The sequence below is a fragment of the Myxine glutinosa genome, chromosome 13 (genome assembly GCF_964187855.1).
Source record: "Myxine glutinosa chromosome 13, kmMyxGlut1.1, whole genome shotgun sequence".
Lineage (NCBI taxonomy): Eukaryota > Metazoa > Chordata > Myxini > Myxiniformes > Myxinidae > Myxine > Myxine glutinosa.
In genome coordinates, this window is record NC_136273.1 from 104,985,209 (window position 1) to 104,999,325 (window position 14,117).

A 14,117-nucleotide genomic window follows, 5' to 3' on the forward strand; every position below is an offset into this window, starting at 1 on the left:
CCATTTTAAACATTTCGGCACAAAAAGAATGGTAGAGAACCCAAATGTTAACCTCTTCATCAGCTTGTATTGAACCTCGCAACACTTGCAGTTCTAACTGTGGCCCTCCCCTTTGTCCCTCAAAGATTAGGGGAGACCTGCCAGTGGGCATCACTGCCCTCAGTTTCTTCGCCGAAGATCCAACGATGTTCGTAGCTGGGACTGAAGGTGGTCACGTACTAAAATGCTCCCTCAAAGGAGGACCACCGGTCTTAGCCCCTGGGCTTCCATCCTCCGTTTTGCTTCGAGGTCCTGCTCTACTTGCTTACGACCCTCTGTGTGGTCCAGTTTATGCTGCTCATTGCTCACCCTTCCACAGGTAAAACTTTGTGAAGTGTCTGTCTTTCTATCCATGTGTTCGCATCTCATTGCACCCTGCCACAGAAAACATTGCACTATATATTTGTGTTTTTCACAGACATCACACCACTCATATATGCTGGTATTGGGCAAGGAGAAAGACAAACGAAATAAAGAAAAACATATTCTCATGGAACTTTCCTATAAGAACTTCACAGCATTCCACTGGCCAAGCACCAATCGCCTCCTTTCATACTCGATCACGTGGGACTTGAATGAAAAACTGACACCGATACTGATACGTATCGGGCCTTGTTTAACAGGATAGTGATTTTAATCAGTCGAAGGCTGGTGGAGGAATTTACCCCAATAACATTATTCCCGCATTCATTTTGAGCTCACCTGGAACGAAGTTCAGGGGAGCTTATGCGATGGCGTGTCGTCAGTCCGTCCGTTTCTTCCGTCAGTCCGTCCATCATTCCGTAAACACTTGAAACTTCTTCTCTGAAACTGCTGAAGGGATTGTGACCAAACTTGGCACAAATTATACTTGTTGTGTTGTGACTAAAGTTGTTCACGGCATTAAAAAAAATCGGGATCAAAGGGGGTTTACTGAGGTCAAAGTGGATCCAGGTTTGACCCCCCAAAATAGGAATTTGCTTTTTCCTCTGAAACTACACACACAATTTCAATGAAACTTAACCAAAACCTTAATCACCCGTGACGTACCGAAGTTTGTTCACAGCACGAAGAACATCCAAGTCCAAGGGGCTCTACGGGGGCAAAAGTGGGTCCAGGTTTGACCCCAAAATAGGTATTTGCTTTCTTATCTGAAACAACACACACAGTTTTGATGATAAGGTGGAGAAGTTTTTGTCAATCCTCGACTGTGATTCTGCAACTGGACCAGACGGCATCAGCCCACGGGTCCTAAAATCCTGCTCTGCCGCTCTATCTCACCCTCTCTCTGTTCTCTTCACCCTCTCTTTTGCTCAAGGTCATCTGCCATCAGCTCGGAAATCACCAACATCACCACTTTACACAAAAAGGTGCAAAAACAGATCCTTGCAACTACAGACTAATCAGCCTGCTCCCAATTATCAGCAAAGTCATGGAATCCATCATTGCTTCTGATATCAAATCTTTCCTCTTCTCAAATGGCTTGATCTCTGATCATCAATTTGGATTCAGACAAGGCCACTCTACTCTGGACATGCTGCTTCTGCTGTCTCAACAATGGATGGAGGTCCTCAATGCCAAACAGGAAATTAGACCTGTCTCACTTGACATATCACATGCCTTCGATACGGTCCGGCACCCCGCTCTGCTTACCAAACTCTCCTCCTATGGTATCCATGGAAATATCCATGCTTGGCTTGCGGACTTCCTCTCTGGTCGTGGTCAACGTGTGGCCCTGATTGGGTTTCTCTCATCTCTAATCCACTGGCTGAGGGGGTCCCCGTGTGCATGAGATGTGCCCTAAGTTACTCTTCATAATATTGAAGTAGACCATGAGACATATCAAAAAAGTTTGGGTAGACTTTGGTAACCCGGCAGTAACCGAGGAAATGACGTCATTAGCCACGCCCTTTGCCGCTCTATTGATACCAAAATTTAGGGGTAGGGGAAACATAAATCGCAATAACTTTGGAAGTATAAATCGCAGAACTACAAAATACCCATTAAAATGTTTGTATTTAAGTACTCTATTCATTACAATAATCATTATGCAAATTAATATGTTAACGAGGTCACCAGAGGTCAAAAGGTCACAAAACCCGAGTACAAGTGAAAATTTCACACTGCTCCAAAAAAATACCCACCAAGTTATGGATTTACTCACTTTTACATTTATGATGCATGAAACTTTTAGAATAGATGCTACCTATTATTTTGATATGCATTTGGGGCCTTTTAATGCCTAAGTTTATTACATAATATCAATTGAAAAATGTCATAAATTTAAAAGGTGGAATTTTTTCAAGTCCTTGGGCATACAAAGTATGCTGTCATACTGGGACCATTTGTTAGCAATATGAAGGTGCATATGAACAGTTTTTGTTATCAAGAATTCTCCTATGCTCTTTAGCTTTAACCCTTATTGCTCTGTAAGTAGGAGGCCCAAGGTCAAAGGTCAACTTTAATCGAATTCCGTTGCCAGCGCATGTCAAGCGGCATGCATCCTTTGAGAAAGATCACAGAAAGATCACAAAGATCACAAAAGAGTGCCTCTGGTATCATCGGCAACACAAGAAAGAAGAAATTTGTGGCAATGTGGGAGCTTATCTATCATGAAATGCTGGCCATAACCAACCTACACAGGGAATTAAGTGGGGTGAATACCAGTCTATCAGAGGAAGGTACGATCAGCAAAGCTGAAATGGCTACAGGTGAACAGAAAGTCCAAGCAATCCTTGCGACAATAGAAAGGAATGAAAACCCATTTCAGCTGGTTCCTGATCACGTAGAACTTCACAATATTCTCACCCAGGAAGTTATGTCTCATGATATTAGAAGCCAGTTACTTTCAGTAATGGAAATTGGGACCAGAGCATATGAAACACTGAGAACAGAGCGATTTGTAGAACAATCGGTTAGGTTCTCCTCAGTTATTCATCGAACAAACTTGAAGACATTTCTCAGCATACATAAGCCAGAAAAAGATATCAAAGGAAAATCCGCTGGAAAACAGAAGGAAGAAGCCCAAATGAAACGATCAATTGAGGTTACCCGTGCCCGTGGAAGGACAATGGAAGAGTTATTGCAGTATGATGTCTCCCCTACATCATATTTGTTTGATAAGGAAGGACAGATGACCAAACCACTAAAAAGTGCACTTGTCCAGGAACTAGAGACCAAACTCACCAAAGATGATGAGAGAACTCCAGTCAAGGACAGTGCATTACAGTCCACAGGTTTAGTTGACGTGATGGCCAACATCAGAAAGATAAAAATAAAAGATCTGCAGACATTTGGAGATTTCTGTGATAATTTTCTGAACTATATCGCTGCACTTGGTGCAGGGGGATGACAGGTTGGATTTGGTCTTTGATTCCTATGTCGAGGGGTCCATAAAAGATTCCGAGAGAAGGCGCCGTTCAGTTAAAGCGGCAATTGAAATGAACATTATCAATTACGACACACCATTACCTGTAGAAATGGACAGATTTTGGGCATCAAGCAATAATAAATTTAAACTCCAGATGCTTCTTCACTCACAAGCCATAAAGCGCGGAAAAGAAAGACCTTCCACAGTCAACGTTGTGGCAAGTTCTTTTTCAGGTGTATCTGGTGCAGTTACATGCCAGTCTGTCAAAGATGGCCGTTCAACAGAAATGCCAGACCTCAGTCCCGATGTAGAAGAGGCAGATGCTCGTATCATTCCACATGCGATGCATGCAGTCAAAAGTGGAACCGAACGTATTATCGTATTGTCTGGTGATACAGATGTGTTTGTACTGCTTATGCACCACTGGAATATTCTTCATTACAATGGCCTAAGCGAACTTTGGCTAAGGGCTGGTGTTGGAGATTCAACGAGATACATTCCAGTTCACACATTAGCACAAAAGGGTGGAGAAGAACTTTGCTATGTGCTACCACTTGTTCATACCCTGACCGGCTGTGACGACACAAGCAAGGTGGGAACAAAACATGCAGCCTTGAATAATGCTAGTCCATCTGAGTATCTGAAAGACTTTGATTCTGGAACAAGTTGTACCGACAGTTTCATGGCGTCCTGTGAGGCATACCTGGTACAAGTTATAAAAAAGAACACCAAGTGCACAACAATGGATCAATTAAGAGACCACATGTACCATCACAGTAAAGGTGTATCCTTGGAGCAACTTCCGCCAACTAGCCATGCAATACAGCAACACATCCAAAGAGCGTTTTATGCAACCTATCGGATGGTGACTTTGTTACACCCTCATAAGCCCACATCACTGGATCCAACTGCCTTTGGCTTCAGGGAAGCAGATGAACTTTTGATGCCAACTAAAGGCATGAGACCAATTCCTGAAGAATACACAGTTTTGTGCAATTGCAAAAAATGCAGCAATGACAGATGTGCCTGTCGCAAAAATGGACTTCCCTGCATTAGTTTCTGCAAGTGTCAAAGTCTCCAGGGTGATGAACAAATTGTGCAATGCAAAAACCCCTCTGGTTCAACTCGGTATTAGCATAAAGGAAATTCCTTTTTGGTATTAGGTATGTAGCAGTAATTTACTCTGTATAAGCATCGCTGGGTCATCTGGATCCCTTTGACAAACGTGCGAGTAAGCAACGGTAAATTACTAAACTTGTGGACAATAGAAACTATTGTGTTAAAACATGTACTTGTCTATCATTGCTTGAGATATGTCTCTTTCATTTGACTAGCAGATCAGGCATAGATAACATTTTATGGAACCATGGTCATCATTCCCATGGGTATTTTTAAAGGCTTCTTGGCTTCAAATAAGATTTCAATTAAATCTAACCTTACGATGTGTCCGCCTACTTGACAAAACACTGAGGGTTAATACAATGGACTGAAGAGCATAAGGGAACTCTTCACAAAACATAACTCAGAATACATTCTCAACTTGCTAAAGAAGTATGCAGAACATTCTATTATACTTATGGACTGCAAAGAAATCAGCCTTTTAAATTTACGGCAATTTTCAGTTTGTTTTTTTTTGTATACAAGATCGAGGCTCGTGAAAGAGCGAACATTAATCACACAGAAAGACAAACCGACGCATAAAACATATAACATCGGGAGCGGTAGACAAGATGGGGAGAGAGGGGGAAGGACACAAACACAACATTTGAGAGCAGGGACCGAGAGACATGGAGACATCGAGAGATCTGTGAGAGGGAGAGGGCTTTGGAGGGGGGGGGGGGGGGCATGGGAAGGAGGGGGCATGGGAAGTGATGTTATGTAATACAATTAGGCATTAAAAGGCCCCAAATGCATATCAAAGTAATCAGTAGCATCTATTCTAAACGTTCCATGCATCATTAATGTAAAAGTGAGTAAATCCATAACTTGGTGGGTATTTTTTTGGAGCAGTGTGAAATTTTCACTTGCACTCGGGTTTTGTGACCTTTTGACCTCTGGTGACCTCATTAACATATTAATTTGCATAATGATTATTGTAATGAATAGAGTACTTAAATACAAACATTTTAATGGGTATTTTGTAGTTCTGTTATTTATACTTCCAAAGTTATTGCGATTTATGTTTCCCCTACCCCTAAATTTTGGTATCAATAGAGCGGCAAAGGGCGTGGCTAATGACGTCATTTCCTTTGTTACTGCCGGGTTACCAAAAGTCTACTCAAACTTTTTTGATATGTCTCATGGTCTACTTCAATATTATGAAGTGTAACTTAGGGCACATCTCATGCACACGGGGACCCCCTCAGCCAATGGACTACTCCCCTTCCTGTTCAGGCTGGAGTTCCCCAAGGCAGTGTTCTGGGCCCTGTGCTTTTTCTGGTCTTCATCAATGATCTCTCCGACTCTCTCGAAAATCCTCTCTATCTCTTTTCTGATGACTCCACTCTCTGCCGCTCCATTCCTCATCCCTCAGATCGGCAGTCTGCAGCCTCCACACTCTCTGCAGACCTGGAGAAAATCACAGACTGGTCAAACAAGTGGAACATGTCTTTCAATCCTGACAAATCTCACACTCTTACGATGTCTCTCCGAAAAGACCGACTGGACAACCCTCCCATTCCTACTCTCTCTCTCCTCCTCTTGTCTCCCGCTCCCTTTATCATATGTTTTTTGTGTCCTTTTGTTTTTTTGTGATTAATGTTAGCTCTCACACGAGCCTCGATCTTGTATACAAAAAAAGAAGAAACAAGATAACGGGGATGCCTGTGAAGAAAAGGAGTAAGCGCATACATTTAAATACGAGTCAGTTGGAGGCTCCTCCCAGAGGAGACAATATCCGTGAATGGACGGAGAAATTTGATGGTTGCCAAGAAATCAATGAATTTTTTTTTACTATAATCTTAAAATGATATGTGGCTCAGATGAGATCATAAAGAGGAGTTTATCATTTCATCTCTGCTCAACAAAGATACTTGTACCAAGAACCAATTTCTTACATAGTTTGTCAATATTCTAGATGGCAATTCTGCTTTTAAGAAAATTAGGTTATTTCCTTCATTAAAACAGGAGGAAATATTCGTTGGTTCTCTTTATGAGTATAATGTAAATATGGATATTTTAGAATTAAGGGTTTAACCTTTGGTAATGCAAAGTAGGGGAAGGGAGAAACAGGAGGAATTAAAAAGTTTTTTCCCTTTTTTCCCCATTGACTTCAATGTTAAATTTGAAGTGAGCCAGAACCTGCTTTTTTTTTTTTTTTTTTTTTTTTTTTACACACACACACACACACACACACACACACACACACACACACACACACACACACACACACACACACACACACACACACACACACACACACACACACACACACACACACACACACACACACACACACACACACACACACACACACACACACACACACACACACACACACACACACACACACACTTTAGATAATGAACTTCCTTACAAGGAACTTCAATGCAGGAAGCCATTATGTCCACCATAGGCTGCTCAATACTTGCCAACCTATGGTTGTTTGTGCTCTATTGTTTTTAAATGCTGAGCATCAGGCAAGGCAGCAGCATGTACCATTCTTTTAGTCCTTGGTATATGAATCAGCTGTCGTTTGAACCACCGACGTCCCAGACTCGGAATGGATGCTCTTACCATTACACCACCGTATAATGGTGTAATGGTAACATAATTTGTGGTTATTTCATTCGAGACTTGGAGGGGACGTGATGCTCTCTTGAAATGTGCTGTTCAGCAGATTTATTGAATGAAATAACTTGCTACGGGTTTTTCCTCTCCTAAATCACACAATTTTATAATCGGCTCATTTTCTATGTTTGTCATTAATTTGTTGTTGTTTTTTGTTTCCTATTTTATATCAGTCCCATGTTGGTGTGTATTCATTTTGCAAGCCATTGGAATGTGTTTTGCCGAACTAAAATCATGTCCTGGCTTCATGTAATGGCTATGTGTGCGCACAGCTGCATTGCTTTGTGGGTATGTGTCTAGGTAGCAGTGTAGCATGGTGATAACCATAGAGTATGCACATGCAGGAACATCGCACTGTGTGCTGGTGCGGATCCAGACCTTCGAGTGTACTCTCTACTGCAGCCCCGGCCATTACGTCGCCTTCCATGCCCTTCGTACGTCTTTTCTGCGGCCTGGTCACCGGTCAGGCCCTTGTTGTGTGCTGCCGCCACAGCTCAAGGTCAGTTGATGTTTCTCGTATGTCATTGAACAATCACAATGCTACTACCAAGCTATGTGCATCATCATACCTTCCTCACAGAAAGACAGTTATAAATGAGCATACAAGATGCTGCACATTTCAACACAACTCGTATTCAGAATAACACTGAGCCATTCTGGCCAACTGGCAGGTGTGGAAGCACTTGATTTTACTCAAGATAACCGATAACAAGAAACGCGACGGTAAATCAAATTCCTAATCGGGATGTCCCCACACCAGACTTATAACACAGACACAGGAAGAAAATAAACTGGAAAATAATGGGGTGTGGGTGAACTTAGCTCCGATCACTGGTGGGATCTCGTCAGGGTCTGCAAAAGTCATCCGGGGTGCTGGTGACGTTATGCGTGAAGCACGCGCGTTGGCGCGAAACAGGCCTCACTCACGCAGGCCCAAGCGTTTGTCCACGCGTCGTTTCTGCCTGGCAAAACCCTGCACATTTCCTGGTGGCGTCTCCGATCGCTTCCTGGAGCCCGTTGTCCATGCGCTATTGCTTGCGAGGTCCGGAACGAGGGACAAGAACAACAATGGGGCAAGGGAGAGGAAGGCAAGAGCGAAGGCAAGGGAGAGGAAGGCAAGAGCGAAGGCAAGAGCGAAGGCAAGAGAGGAGGGCAAGAGAAGCGGGCAAGAGAAGCAAGAGTCCAGGGTCAGAGAGAGAGAGAGGCAAAATGTCAGTACGAGTCTTCTTTTATCGTCGGGGTAGTGACGTCATCAGCGCTTCTCACCAATCAGCGCACCGCTTCTTGCTCGCCTCTGACGTCATCGGTGGTCCTCGCTGCTTCCTCCTCGGCCTTCCTTCCACCAATCAGCAGGTAGCTTCTTGCTCCGAATGCTCCGCCCTGGCCAATCACGAGTCCCTTCTCACCCCGACCTTCCCGTTGGTCAACTCCCGCCCAATAGCGAATCACTTCTTGCTCCACCCTGACCAATCACGGCTCCTCGGGGCATGTCTTCGGCCTGCCTGTCTTCCTGGTGATGTAGCTGGTACGTCCAAATGGCCGTGCTCAGTACTGGCTTCCGGTTGGTTTTATTATTTATTTAGTGCAATAAATGGGCATTTCTCACTCGTGTCAACGGTGCAGTGCCAAAAGAGCCAAAGGATAAATCACATAGGGTAAGACTTTCAAGGGATAATTTATCCTTATCCCCCAAGCTAGTTAACATGCCCCGCCCCCTCATGACAGGGACGAAGATACACCTTACTCCGACATTCGGCTAAACATAACTTATTACAGGTGATGGTTCTTACCCGACGTATTACAGGCTCTCAAGCAAACAGACTTATTTACACATCAGAAACAAATGTTAGATTTACTCTTTTAAGCAGAGATTTATTTACACAGCAGAAACAAGTTATTTAATTTTACTCTTGCCAGCAAACAGATTAATCAATAATTTCTAGTTCTACACTCCACCCATCAAGATATCTGCAAAATACCCTGCCACGCTGGCACTTTCTCATGTGAGCATTTATTTAATTCAACTTTTACCCACACAGGAGACCTCGTTTTCTTCAACATCGTATCGCAGTCCACAATGCCCGTTTTGCACGTACGTGGATGTACAGAGGGCCTTGCTTTGTACCAACTATTGTGGTCTCCTGGCGATGGACGGCTGCTGGTGACGGGCGGAGCGGCTGGCCGGGTATCTGTCTGGAATCTACTCGGCTCATTGGCGGAAAGTGGTGGGCGAGCGGCCATGGCTGAACTTGATCATCTGGCTGCTGAATCCAACTGAGGGATACCAGACGTTTGTTGCCCACATCACCTGGACTGTACAACCCGAATGGTCTCCAACCTTTCCTTACAAACATAATTGTCTTCATTGGTGAAAGGTACCGGTAACTGTAGCTGCTTTTCTCCGTTTCTGGTTTTGTGTGATTTGTACTCTTTAGTTTCTTTGTTTGGAAGTCTTTTTTTTACAGGGTACATCAGAATTCCCGATACATGTTGCTATGGTTACTGGTTGCCAACTTCCATTTTCCCGGGTGTTGATGAAAAAAAAAAAACCAGGCTGTGTTACATTTGATAAGAGTGAACCATAAAGATTAATATGATACCTCGTTTGTTTGAAATTGATAATTTGCAAAATTAAACGGAGTTAATTCTGTTACATTTGGAAATAGTGTTTTTCGATGATCCCATAATGTAAATAGATCATTGTATTTATAAAATATCTAAAACCCAAACTTGACCAATTGTTTTGTTTTTTTGTTCATTGATTTGCTGATTATTGTTTGAACTTCTCTGGCTTAGGTAGGAGCTTGCACCAACATCAACCTGTGAATATACAGCACCGGTACACCAAGATACATGAATCTCACAAGAAGACTAATAAAACTCTAAGCCCTGCAAAATGTTAATGAAGAGTTGTCTTTGTTTCACTTTGAAGTACATAAACCTGGACTTGGCTTTATGAGTTGATCTTCATCAAGCCATACAACGTAAGAAGAATACAACAACAACATGCATTTTAAGGCCATTTTCCCTGCGAGAGCGGGGGTTAGCCTTGCGGTCCCCATGACAATCTTCTCCATTTTGCCCTATTTTCTGCATCTCTCCTTGTTAACCCCCTTGCCCGCATTTCTTCTTCGACCATCTTCAGCCAAGTCTTTCTCGGTCTTCCCCGTCTTCTACTTCCTTCTACATTCATTTCCATCACTCTTCTCAACCAGTCACTTTCATCCTTCCTCAACACATGAACAAACCATCTCAACCTGTTCCTCTTCACAGCATCAATCACAGGCTCTATTCCCATCATCTTCCGCAATTCATCATTTGTCTTCCTCTCTCTCAACGATACTCCGCACATCCACCGAACCATTCACATTTCCACCCTTTCAAGCCTTCGTTGCTGCTCTACATTCATGACCCATGTCTCGCTACCATAAATCATAACACTTCTCACACATGCAGCATACACCTTTCCCTTCAGCTTCAACGACACTCCCCTCCTCATCAGCACACCACTCAGTTCCCGAAACTTCTTCCATGCACATCTCACTCCAGCAACCGTTGCCGAGTCTGATCCACCTTCTCCATTCAGCATGTCTCCGAGGTAGCAAAATGTTTTCACACCTTCCAGCTTCACGCCGTCTCCAAGATCCAACTCAACATTTCCTCCATCTGCAGCTCCCTCTGTCCCTGCGTGTGGTAAGAGACGACTAAGAGGGTTGGCGTCAGGAAGGGCATCCGGCCATAAAAACATTGCCTCAAAAAGAGAACCATGACAATCACAAGTACATATGGGCAGGGTGCAGCCCGAAGTGGAGATCGGTTTCTGAGGTTTGGGACATGGAATGTGGGGACAATGACAGGGAGATCAGGTGAAGTGGTGGAAGTATTGGTCAGAAGAAGAGTGGACATATGTTGTGTGCAAGAGACGAGATGGAAGGGAAGTGGTGTGAGAATGGTGAAGGGGAGGCAGGGACAGAAATACAAGTTTGTGTGGCAAGGGTGCCCGGAGGGCGTGAATGGTGTTGGTGTCCTGTTTTCTGAGGAGTTTGTAGACAGTGTGGTGAGTGTGACTAGAGTGAGTGATAGGTTGATGATGGTGAAAATGATGATTGGAAAGCTCTTGGTGAACGTCATCTCGGGATATGCTCCGCAGGTTGGTCGAAGCGATGAAGAGAAGGACAAGTTCTGGTGTGCGATAGAGAAGCTGATGGAAAACGTGAAAGATGAGGAAGTTGTTGTGGTGGGAGGAGACCTGAATGGACATGTGGGAAGGAGTATGGATGGTTTTGAGGGAGTTCATGGGGGTTACGGATATGGTGTGAGAAATGGAGAAGGTGAAAGAATTTTGGAGTTTGCTGATGGAGCTGATTTGTTGATTTGTAATACTCAGTTCCAGAAAGAGGACAATAAGCTTGTTACATACACGTCAGGTGGGTCGACGACAACCGTTGACTACCTGATGGTGCGTCGGCGAGATAGGGGGCACCTCCGGGACACAAAGGTGATCCCGGGGGAGGAGGCTGTTTCACAGCACCACTTGGTTGTCTGCGACATAAGGGTGAAAGGTGCGAGAAGAGCTCGGCGGGTGAAGTACCAACCGAGAATGAAGGTGTGGAGGTTGAAAGAGGTGACAGTAAGGGAGGCATTAAAAGAGAGGCTGAGTAGGGTAGAGGATGATGTGGTTGACCTTGAAAGTGGTTGGATGTCAATGAAAGCTAGTCTGTTGGGAGCCGTTGGTGAGGTATGTGGATGGACAAAAGGACCACCGAGGCACTCGGAAACATGGTGGTGGGATGTTGAGGTTGGAAAGAGGATTGACGAGAAGAGGAAGAAGTTCAAAGAGTGGCAGAAGGCGAAGGGTACGGGAGCAGAAACAGCAGAGCATGAAAATTATAAGGCAGCCAGGAAGGCTGCAAAGAAAGAGGTAGCAAAGGCGCAGGAGGCATGTAGGAAAATGTTCGGAGAACGCTTGGATTCGGAAGAGGGTCAGAAAGCAGTATTCAGGATTGCAAAGCACATAGCGAAAGAGAGGTGTGATGTGATGGGGGTGAGTTGCTTGAAGGATGAAGTGGGACAAATCGGTCGACCCAGATGGAATTGAAGGAAGATGGAAAAGATATATGGAAATGCTGTTGAATACAGAGAATGAATGGGATGGCAACAGAGAGAGTAACCCAGTTTTAGGACCGGCAGAGAAGATAACTGAGAAGGAAGTTGAGGAAGCGATAAAAGCAATGAAGAGTGGAAAAGCGGGAGGGCCGACGGGAGTTGTGGGAGATATGTTGAAGGCAGCAGGAAGTTGGGGTGTGAAGAGAATGACAGAGATCTGTAATCTGGTGGTGAAAGAAGGCCGCATTCCAGTGGATTGGGAACTGAGTACCCTCGTCCCTCTATACAAGGGGAAAGGTGACCCTCTGGAGTGTGGCTCGTACCGAGCGATAAAGTTATTGGAGCATGGAATGAAGGTATTGGAAAGGGTGTTGGAGAGGAGGATAAGGAAGAAAGTGAAGATCGACGAAATGCAGTTTGGATTTATGCCAGGAAGAGGAACGACAGATGCGCTTTTCATTGTGAGGCAGTTGCAGGAGAAGTACATGGATAAGAGGAAGAAGTTGTTTTTTGGGTTTGTTGATCTGGAGAAAGCATTCGATAGGGTTCCACGCAAAGTATTGACATGGGCATTGAGGAAGTTAGGAGTGGAGGAATGGTTGATCAGAGTAGTGATGGCAATGTACAAAAGAGCACGCACAGCTGTAAGGACGAAGGACGGGAACAGTGGTGAGTTTGAGGTGAAGGTGGGAGTGCATCAGGGGTCGGTACTAAGTCCACTACTATTTGTAGCTGTGATGGAGGTGCTGGCTCAGACCGTAAAGGAGGGTTTACCGTGGGAGTTGTTGTATGCAGATGATCTGGTGTTGATTGCGGAAAGTATGGATGGACTGAAGGAAAAGATGAACAAGTGGAAGGAATGTATGGAGACAAAAGGTCTGAAAGTGAATATCGGAAAGACAAAGGTGATGGCAAGTGGTAAAGCATGTGGTGAAGTGTAAAGAACTGGGAAGTGGCCGTGTGCTGTGTGCAGGAAGGGTGGCGGAGTGAACTCCATTCAATGTGCAATGTGTGCTGAGTGGGTTCATCAAAAATGTAGTGGTCTGAGAGGGTCATTAACCAGTGTGGCAGCTACAATCAAATGTAAGGTGTGCACAGAGGGAGCTGCAGATGGAGGAAATGTTGAGTTGGATCTTGGAGACGGCGTGAAGCTGGAAGGTGTGAAAACATTTTGCTACCTCGGAGACATGCTGAATGGAAAAGGTGGATCAGACTCGGCAACGGTTGCTAGAGTGAGATGTGCATGGAAGAAGTTTCGGGAACTGAGTGGCGTGCTGATGAGGAGGAGAGTGTCGCTGACGCTGAAGGGAAAGGTGTATGCTGCATGTGTGAGAAGTGTTATGATTTATGGGAGCGAGACATGGGTAATGAACGTAGAGCAGCAACGAAGGCTGGAAAGGGTGGAAATGCGAATGGTTCGATGGATGTGCGGAGTATCGTTGAGAGAGAGGAAGACAAATGATGAATTGCGAAAGATGATGGGAATATTGCCTGTGATTGATGCTGTGAAGAGGAACAGGTTGAGATGGTTTGGTCATGTATTGAGGAAGGATGAAAGTGACTGGTTGAGAAGAGTGATGGAAGTTAATGTAAAAGGAAGTAGAGGACGGGGAAGACCGAGAAAGACTTGGCTAAAGATGGTGGAAGAAGAAATGCGGGCAAGGGGGTTAACAAGGAGAGATGCAGAAAATAGGGCAAAATGGAGAAGATTGTCATGGGGACCGCAAGGCTAACCCCCGCTCTAGCAGGGAACATGGCCTTAAAATGCATGTTGTTGTTGTTGCAGCTCCCTCTGTGCACACCTTACATTTGAATGTAGCTGCCACACTGGTTA

The 14,117-nt window shown here is 44.5% G+C and overlaps 1 protein-coding gene across 4 annotated transcripts in view; it reads left to right on the forward strand.

Moving 5' to 3' along the window:
- Window positions 1–10,063, forward strand: part of DYNC2I2 (dynein 2 intermediate chain 2) — a 52,034-nt gene extending 41,971 nt beyond the window's left edge. For 3 of the 4 annotated variants that reach the window (XM_078767873.1, XM_078767874.1, XM_068102607.2), the window contains 3 exons: window positions 126–358; window positions 7,522–7,676; window positions 9,217–9,911. In XM_078767873.1, the coding sequence (XP_078623999.1) occupies window positions 126–358; window positions 7,522–7,676; window positions 9,217–9,455 (627 nt within the window). In that variant the 3' untranslated portion in view covers window positions 9,456–9,911. Of the gene's footprint in view, window positions 1–125; window positions 359–7,521; window positions 7,677–9,216; window positions 9,912–9,973 lie in introns of those variants that run through there. The other variant, XR_013621289.1, reaches the window with a different exon arrangement.
- Window positions 10,064–14,117: the final 4,054 nt, after the last annotated feature.